This window comes from Magallana gigas, chromosome 8 (genome assembly GCF_963853765.1).
Source record: "Magallana gigas chromosome 8, xbMagGiga1.1, whole genome shotgun sequence".
Taxonomy (NCBI): Eukaryota; Metazoa; Mollusca; class Bivalvia; order Ostreida; family Ostreidae; genus Magallana; species Magallana gigas.
This window is the reverse complement of record NC_088860.1, coordinates 10,738,078-10,748,383: the sequence shown is the minus strand read 5'-3', so window position 1 is coordinate 10,748,383 and position 10,306 is coordinate 10,738,078. Positions and strand designations below refer to the sequence as shown.

The 10,306-nt window shown below is 33.0% G+C and overlaps 1 protein-coding gene across 1 annotated transcript; it reads left to right on the top strand.

The window, feature by feature from the left end:
• Window positions 1-1,058: 1,058 nt before the first annotated feature.
• On the top strand, window positions 1,059-9,378 carry LOC105342307 (uncharacterized). Its single transcript, XM_011449216.4, has 2 exons — window positions 1,059-1,386; window positions 8,357-9,378. Exons 1-2 carry the CDS (start codon window positions 1,298-1,300, stop codon window positions 9,012-9,014), a joined length of 747 nt encoding a protein of 248 aa, XP_011447518.3. The 5' UTR covers window positions 1,059-1,297; the 3' UTR covers window positions 9,015-9,378.
• Window positions 9,379-10,306: the final 928 nt, after the last annotated feature.

Genomic DNA, 10,306 nt, shown 5'->3' with positions numbered 1-10,306 from the left:
ACTTATATTCTTTTTTAACACAAAATCAATATCCTAAAAACAAATTGATACTTTATTTTGAACTATTGGTATACAAAGTTAGAGAACAGCATACTAGAATGGATTATATACAGATATAATTATTTAAGAATAAGTCACATAAGGTACATAAATCGCACTGCTAACTTTAAGCTTTTAAAACAAAACTTTGATGCTTAGATGGTATCAATACGGTTCATAGATCGATTTCTTTTATTGTAATAGAGTATATCTATTATTTTCAGTCGCTGCTGAAAAATTGTTCACTAAATGCCCGTTGCAGCTACAAGGAAGAAAAATTTGCGTTTTACTCGGAGATTTTCTGTTAAAACATGATGACATACAAAAACGTACGGGTATACGCGAACTTCAAAAAGTTGTACAATCTTTTACTATGCAAAATATTTGAAATATGGTATATAAAAATAGGTTGAAATTCCTCTAAATTGAATAATACAAAACCAATGCCATAAACTTTAGATCACTGCTCTGTTATCATAAAGTATTTTAGTTTATTTTTCAACAAGACCAGTTTAGGTAACTGGCTTTGCAGAAAATCTTTTTTTTTTTTTTAAAGAAAAACTAAATGAAAGTGGAAAGAAGCTACAACACAAAATATAATCAAATTAAGTATTTTTAGATCACAACTCCTAAAATATACTAGAAGAATATATTTTTAGATTTCACACGCAATGTTGTTTCCTCCTTGCAGGATACATCCTATTTCATTTGGAGAACCATCATTTACAGTTTTCTTTTATTATAATATGCATTGACGATAAAGAATCGACGACAATGGGATTTTTACTCTTACGAAATCACTGCCATTTCATCGTTTTTATAAACCAATAACACGTGTTTCAACCAATTACAAACCATAGATTCTAATCCCCCCACTCTCAATTTTCTCCTCGATTACACGGAATAGTTGAGCGTTTCCGAGTCTAATAATACATAACGCAAGTTTATGTTCACATTGATGCTGGTTAGGTCCTCTTCCAGAGAAACGTGTGAAAATACGTATTTAGCCCACGATCTTTAGGACAAAGAGGCGTGACTTGGAGCCTGTCATGGTATAAGAATCAATACCCATCAGCAGAGATCATATTTATAAGCAAAGCATTGGTCCTCATCTACCGCTGTGATATCCCAACATACACCTGAATTAAGGAATGAGAATTGTGTTGTGTTCACGCTAGTTTAAGACATATAGTGCAAGTTTCTAGTCCCCGTTTCCGCATTTTTAAAATAGCAGTTCAAGAAAGAAGACCTTTCAGCAATGTGGAAGCTATCATTTGGGGCCATAAAGATGCAGTCACTGCTGAACGTTCTCCTTGTCACCCTGACAATATCATGTTGCATCAATAGGTAAGTTTAATCTTTGATTTTGTATAGGAAAATTAAATACCTGATTATTAGTTTTATTTTTTAAAAGTCGTTTGAAAATACCACGCAGAGCTTGAAAAAAATTCGTAATGATTTTTATTTTATTTCAAGGAAGTTAGAAAAGAAAGAAAAGCAAATAATAAAATAATAAAAGACTTTTATCAATAAATGTTTTAAGATCTTTTGTGTTCCAAACCTTTAAACTTGTTAATAATATTAAAAAAATGTATGCTTTGGAATGGATTTTAAATTTTTAACATCATCGAATTCTCCGACTGACATTTCAAGAAACACAATGTGTCTGAGACTTCGTGATACGTTCTAAAGTAAGACCTCTTAGATACAAATTGAATAAAGCGCCCGGACAGACCCTGGCTTCATTGTCCTTGGTGATACATTAGTCTGAGAGAGCCACCGCGTGTTAAACCGGTGCATGGACGTCAGGAACTCTCCTTAGATGACTTCCATCTGTATAATTAAGATATTACTCTTCAGCTCGCCTTTAACAGACAACTGAGATGTTTTGATAGGTTCCAAATATGTTTTACTAATGGATTTGAGACGAATACCCCCCCCCCCAAAAAAAAAAAAAAAAAAAACCAAAAAAGGAAAGTTCTTTGACCTGCTTTATCTACTATTAGAAGAATCGAAAAGTTCATATTTTTACGCTGGTTTGTTATTAATTCTTTTTCTAGTAAAAGTTGAATGACTGTTTAGTTTTTAAATCTTTAGATCTACATTTGTAAGCATTGAGCAGAATTAATAAATAACAGATTTATCAACTAAAGTAGTTTAAATTTTATCTTATTTTGAAAAAGGTTTACAACATCGAGTAGAAAACGTGTAAAAACATCAGCTTATTTTTTTTTTTGGGGGGGGGGGGGGGGGGAGGTAAATTCTTGTCCTCAACTGACACAATAAATGCCCAATGGTAACACAGAAATTAAAAAAAACCCCAGCAAATATCTTTTTGCTGCTAATTTAAAGTGACATGTTTTAAATTGCCTTTAAAACGTTACCTCTCAAAAACGTCACAATGTACAATTCTTTTGTTTACATTGTTGTATCGGAGTAGTACAAATTAGTCCAAGATTACATTTATATCATGATTACAAAAATATTTATTTAAACGAGTGTCATTAAAAAAATATAACAAAAACTATGTTACAGCAAACCGTCCAATTTATTATATGAATATATATATTCTTGGTCATTTAAAACATACTGCTATTGTTGTTTTCTTCCAGTTGTTAAAAAAAATAAATTTAAAGCTAAACACTTCTAATTATCCTAATTAAATCTTTAGCCTTTAATATGTATCTAAGAGAAACATATCCACTGAGGTCTAAATAGCTGAAACATTGGCATTTAAGGATTATGATACGGTCACATGCTTACAACAATGGTATTTTTCATCAAATTTAGTCGCAACCCGTATTGACAACTTTTATTGGTTTCTCATATGTTATGGTATGCCAAACTCTGTAGAACTCAATAAACTATAGCTAAATCGTAAATAAATAATCTCCTTTCACATATTATGCACTTTTGTAGCTAATTTACTTATAAACTACAAGTAGGAGGATTTTAAATATCGTAATATAGGTCATGTTAACTTTGGTATCTGTAACTTAACACGCTAAAAAAGTTCTGGATCAATTGTGGACAATAGTTAATTAGAGAACAATTTTCAGTGTAAAACCAAAACAACAATTACTAATGATTTGACCTTCAACGTGCACAATCTGGCGGTGGAGATATTTATTCTCATTTGTTGTGGATCGAATGTCGATTCTAAGAAAATAAACTAGTTTGCCTTCAAATTAGGTTTCGTGTACCCTTTTATTTATGTGTATTCCTTTGGGATTGTTTAGACGTCTGGTTTTTTTTTGGTTTGCACCTTATGAAAACGTGTTTGTTGTATTTTCTTTCTGTTGGTTTGTGGATATTCTGTGATATTTTATATGAATCGAGTATTAGACGCCTTTAAAGGATACCAATAAGTCATTCATGGGAGTCCACTAACAAGATTAGATTTTACATATTGTTATATCTGGAAGAAAAAAATTGAAACAGTGAAATTGCGTCATTTTTGGACTTCCTTACGTAGAAAGTATGCCATTATACAATCGTGTAATAATGTAGTCTAAATTAAGTGATGTACCTTGCCTGAATTGTATGGTCAGCAAAAGATATGCGATCTTACCCTAAACAGAGAGGCGGCGCCACGGCGTGCGTGTACTTTTTATAATTTGGATAAATTGCTGATCATGATATTTCTTTCGATAAAGCAAAACCGTTCTGCTAACCAAACAATGACAAAAACAATGCTAATTTTAAAAGTGAAACTCTCTGAATAGAAACAGATATTCTAAACTTTGAACAAACTTTCTTTTTATCAATTAAAATTACTATATTCAATTTTAAAACGGCATTCTTGCATTCCTTCTTGAACACATCAATAGGATAACAACAACTAAAATCCCAATAAAAAGCCCACATAGTTAAGTACCATTGCAAGAGAGAAAACAGTAAAGAAGTAACACGTTTCTAAAGATTTGACCTCCCTTGTCCCCATAAAACCACACATTCCTTTCGGACTGTCCACAGCAATTCTCATTCCTAGCGCCAATTCATTCACACAACTAGAGCTCTGGAGAAAATAGAACGTGAAATTGAATTAGAGATACTGTACCTATCCTTGTCCGTTTCCGTAAACGGGCCTTATTTCTCCGGGGATCCCCACGCTTTGTGAGAGGGAACTTGCGTAAAAGGAAGCTAGGAAGTATCCATTTAAATAGGGATAAACCGATATTGACTTCATCGTTTCCGTCAAAATAGTCAAAGGAATATCAAATTAATAAAGATTGTGTGGTCAAATTTATCCTAATATTTAGAATGACTGGGGGAAAATTGGGACGATTTTCATCTGAATAGAAGCCACAAAGTCGGCGGTGAATTCAAATTCATCATTTATTCACGACATGTGGAAGTCCTTATCATAAAGAGAGTACCATATCAAAATAATCCATTCAGATTAAACATTTAGAACTTAATAATTTCTAACAGGAACGAAAACGTATTGTTGCAAACATTTTAATAGTATTAAAAAAACGAAGCACTTCAAAATACATGTATATATAATAAATCATATGTTTATCTATATAAACATAAGTTTGCCGATTTACTCTCTCAGTGATTCAAATTTCATCAAACGAGTTAAATCAAATGAAGCATCGTGTCTGCGTCAGTACGTCAGAGATGATGCAACTTTCATACGTTCTGTGAACAAATGTAGTTTTCGACAACTCTAAATGAACATGTTTTGTTCGTGAATTAAATCATTTGTCTGCAAATAAGTGAGATATAGAAAAGCATTTTAATAATTGCCATTAAAAATTAAATGTCTGGGTTTTTTTTTAATTTTTTATTTTTGGTGCCATTTTTTCTGGATTGAAATTACTTCTAAAGATGTTCAATGGTACAAAAATAAGATAACTAGCAATTTATCTTCCTTGATGAACTGAAATTTTAACCAATGAAATTAAAGAAAGTTTTCACGTCATATATTCATTTTCTGCCAATTATAGACGAGAGGATGTTTGTCAAACATATCAACTCTGTATGTAATCTTTCAATGAAAACGTTAATGATTACAGACTGCTGGAGCTACAAATATAAGATATGATACTAAAATATATAGATTTGCCATTATAGAGGGTACTTCTGTTTTCCATTTATAATTGCATTAATGAACAAGAAGTCTGCGATTCTTGATAAATATTTATTGACAAATAATACAACAGAATCTACAAAGACAAATTATTGTCGACAGATTGAAGAAAATCAAATAGAAATACACATGGGTGTTCCGTTCATAAGCTGTATGATTTTATAACCAATGACAAAATTGCAAACTATTTCGTGTGAAACTGTTATTTCCACTTCTGCATTCCTCTTTGTAGCATCAAGTAAATGGAGTACAAATAGAAAATTGGCATTTCATTACTTATTCATCGATTTTGTAAATAAAAAACTATGAAATCAAATAAACGGATACTCTCACTTGTTTATCTAAAATCAATGTGATTTTCTCCCTGCAAACAGTTTATCCGTGCTAGTACTCCAGAGAGAAAATATTCTGAATCAAGTGTCTTTTAATTCAAGTTTTTTATACATGAAAATATAACTCTGATGATAGCAAGAAATAAAAAGCTGAAGAGTTTGCACGTGGGATCTAACACTAATTTGGCCAGACAGCAGAGTATTATTTGATAAACTAACAAATATCAACACAACGGAAAACATAATATATAATATACATGTAGATGCTCGTGTCTAGTGTAGATAAATGAATATTTACGTCAAATCCTTAAAATCGCAGCACAACGATTGACATCAATCACAACTGGAATATATTTTTCGATTCAAAAACGTAACTATCCGGATACGAATAATTGGAATAAGAATTCATCATGATATTTTTTCAACAATGACGTATGACTTGACATGATAGGGATAAATAAGATGTACATTGACTTTAATTTTCATTCTTTAATTCGGAAACTATCAGACCAGACATATTCAAATTAAGACTTGTACAGTTCTATTCCCTATTTTTTTTTTCTTTTAGCTACAACCAATCTACAATCCGTGATCCCGTGAGGAAATCAGCGAGATTTCATGCCTTCTTCACATGAAATAATGTTCACAATATTGGTAAATAGTCAATTACGAAAACGGAAACCGCGTATATAAATAGGAATTATTTTATTACTTTGCCTTTTTTTCTCTCAAATTGATTGCGATCCGACATAATCGGGACGTCCAATTCCATTTACTTGTAAATCGTAGTCTTCTATTCATTACGCAGACAACTAGGACTCAATGAGAAATTACTCAAATTGATGAACTCATCAGAAACCAAAAATAATGCCCCCCTTTTTTTTCTTCGAATGCATTCTTTACCCATGATGAAAATAAACAGATTTTCGACCAGTTTTTCTACACAAAGTTTTAAAACAGCAGTTTCAACGGATTCTGCCTTACAATTTACAATCATATTCTTTGATTTCATAGCTTGATGCTTGATAATTTGTATAAACTTATAGAAAACTTACACAAGGAAAAAGAAGTGAAACAACACGCGAGGAAATATTAAGGGAGTGAACACTACTTTATAAATGTTTTGAAAGCCAGATGACATATCGAAGTGGCAGATGTTTCGCATTTTTTGTCTATACATGTACCTTCTTTTCGATGCCTGTACCGTACTTTAACCTACAAAGTATATGAAAACGGCAGAGAAGAACCCAGTCTGAAATCAAGGTCATAAAAACAGACCACCCACACAATAACAATGCAAATTTGTTCCTGTGCATGATCATTGGTTATCTATCATACTTTCGATACATGTTGGTGGAGAAGATCAAAGGGTTTATAACGTGCTTCGTTTTTCCATTGCGTGATGAGCAAGTGGAAAGTCATCTTACCCTCAACAAACAGGCAGGGATACAATTCTTTAATAATTATATAATATAAAGTATGAGAGAGGACATGGGCATTATGACATCGAGGACGCGATATGATCTGTTTGATTGCTGTAGCACTGTTGACTATAATTATTAACATAATGATGAGCTCGCTAGAATGATTGAATTCCGGCCTTGGACTGCTTTATTTTTTGCAAACTGTCCATTAAAGTTCTTCTGACCCCTATAAAGGTCTGATGATATTGACGAATCGGAGTATTCGAAACGTTTACTTGTGTCTTTAAGTTCAAAACATCGTCTCTCTCCTTCTCTCTCTCTCTCTCTCTCTCTCTCTCTCTCTCTCTCTCTCTCTCTCATATCAAATTTCATTTTTGAAGTTTTACGATTTATAACCAACCTTTATTTCATTTGCAATGTTCGTGCGATACAACCGTTTACCAGACAATAAGGTAACACAGGTTTTTAAACCGATATTTATTCGCAAATCGTCGATTATTCGTTGCATAATGCTCATCTAAATAATCACCGCGCGACAGAATATAATCTATGAAGTATGAAAAAAGCTTTTTATGTCAATCCTCTGTGTCAATATTACGGAATGCTCCCGCAGTTTTTTGACAGTTTGTCTTTTGTTCTGAGCGGACTTCAGAAGTGTTGCGTATGGTGTCAGCAAAGTCTAAACAAACAATCTGGTCGGTCCTGATCTTCGTTGTGACTAATTGCAAAAAGCATTTATTTTTTCATTATGATGTTACTTCACTCAAAATTACTCGGAGAACAAAAAATAACCCGTATTTGCACATTTACATAACACTTCAATGACTTTTTTCTGCGCGTGGCATTTCGTGATATTTATGATTGAATAAACAGATATGGTGGAGCCCTTCATCCGAGTAAATATCACTTAAAATCAGTTTACGCATTAAATGTGTGTCATATATGATAGTTTGGAAGTCGTATTTTATATTGCTTTTTCAAACTAACCCATTTCCTGAATGCACGAATGAAGTTTTAAGTGATGGTTTCATTTTATGTTTAAGGACATATCTGTACGTTCAGTGCTATGAGAGAGAGAGAGAGAGAGAGAGAGAGAGAGAGAGAGGTCATACCCATGTTTTGAAATGGAACACGCAATAATAATACCTAACTGTTCTGAAAGTTTTGACGTTACAATTTCAATAATATTTGCCGTTAAATGGACTGGGCGGTCGTGTCCAGTTGTTTAGGAGACCTTTGCATAAAGACATAAGAAATAACTAAATAACTACACGTGTATTTAAATTCTAAAGGTAAAGTATTAAGAGTTGTTCTGTAATAATTAATAGTCTATGACTTGGCATATCATTTTTAAAAACTTTTAGGAAGATATGTTAGGTAATTGTTTACCATCATGACTCCATAACAAAAACATCTCTTTAGCAAAATTGTTTCCAAAATGACAACAGAGTTCTTAATTTCAGAGCCACGGGAACAGCCGATGAAGAACGTTCATCAAGACACAAGAGGATGTTAGACAGACTAGGAAGCGGTTTCATTAAGAGAGAGCCAGACTCCAAAATCGACGATCTTGTCCCCAAGCTGCGGTACTACCTAGCAAAAGCTATCTCTGAGCGAGACGACGACAGCTCGCCAACAGAGGTCGACAAAAGACGCTTGGATCGTTTAGACATGGGTTTTATCAAGAAGCGTCGACTTGATCGTCTCTCCACGGGTTTTATCAAGCGTGACGATGACGAAGAATACGAAAACGAAAATGAAGATGGCGAAGACCAAATGAACAAACGATACCTTGACCGCTTAGATTCCGGATTCCTTAAGCGTTTTGTCCCAGGGGAAGATAAGAGATACTTCGACCGTTTGGGTTCCGGATTTATCCGGAGGAGTAATTTTGACAGAATCGGGTCTGGTTTTATTAAAAGACGTTTTGATAGACTCGGATCCGGGTTTATTAAACGACGTTTTGATAGACTAAATTCTGGACTGATAAAGCGAAATTTGGACCGTCTTAACTCCGGATTTATCAAACGACAAAGACTAGACCGACTTGGTTCTGGATTTATTAAGCGAGAGGAAATGGATAAACGAAGGTTAGATCGCTTAGGATCTGGTTTTCTATGAAAACAAAAAATATTCAAAATCTCGTTTATGATTTTATAAACGTTGAATCTAGATTTGCTATAGACAGAAAGCAGAGATGGCGCCGAAAAATAAAAGATAAACAGTTATTTTTCATAAGATATTAAAAATTGATTGTAATTAACACAAACAATAAAAAATTTCTTCGTATATAAAGTTTTGCGCAATGTCAGGAATAAACGTTAACAATTAAAAAAAAAAAACATTTATCATATTGCTGTTCGTTATGTATTGCATAGGATTGTGTAAACATATCATTTTGTGTTTTTGACTGCAATAATTTTTATTCTGATGTAATGAAAGCTATTTTAACAATCAAAAACATAATAAAATCTTAGAATTACCATTTGTTGTTTAATAGGAGTTCATTCCCTCAGATTTAGAGCGAATCCCAACTATTTGATTTGTATGTACATGTATATAGTATTCCCCTTTCTTTCAGATGTTCATTCCAATGAATTCGAAAAGAGTTGCCCTTTATTCCATTTAAACCAAATGATAAAAGAACACTCTGTATGGAAATTTATCATTCCAAATGTGTCTTGTTTATTTTTCTTTGAATGGGAAGCTATAAGAAACCATTATATTATCGCTTAGAATTCCTTCCAAATTTTTACCAAGAATTGTTCTATCTACTTTGCCATTCTATTTCCTTGAGATGTTAATGAAAGCAAAACTCCAGCTAAAACCAGCGACGGTTGGACCTAATGATATATACATTCAAATATTCTTGTCGATGTGTTATCAACAGCATAAGATAACAATCATGTCAGTTTATAATTAAGCATCGGGTTCGGAAAATCGTTTTCTAACGGGAATACATTTCGGGTGATCCCTAGCGACTTCCATGTTGAGTTTACAGAAGACCATTAATCATAGTGTTGTCCATTCGTGAAAGGCGAGAGGGAATATTAGGGGATATACAGGACTATGATTACCTATAGGCCAAATCAATACACAGAAGCAGCTAATTTTTCCTTGATAGATAGAATCACTGCGCTTCTTTAATTGGGAACATCGTTAATACCATATACATTAAGGAAATTGGCGTCGTTGATGCAGTTTAAGTATTGATGTTTATAGGAAATAAAAGTCAAATTCCAATTCATTGTAATCAGTATAAGTTTAAAGCTGAATTCAGCGCCAAATGACTATGGATTCAGTGGCGTAGCTACCTTTTAATTGACTGTATTCAAAAAAAGGTAAGGGTCTGGGGCAATCTAATTAAAATTAGACGTTCTCAAGAGAAGCGGTAGCGGATTCAGAACTTCTAA

What these genes read in the sequence shown, in the direction of transcription:
- LOC105342307 (XM_011449216.4), top strand. Translation starts at nt 1,298, where the DNA reads ATGTGGAAGCTATCATTTGGGGCCATAAAGATGCAGTCACTGCTGAAC. An exon ending in ATATCATGTTGCATCAATAG is followed by an intron (nt 1,387 to 8,356) that starts GTAAGTTTAATC and finishes TCTTAATTTCAG; the next exon opens with AGCCACGGGAACAGCCGATG.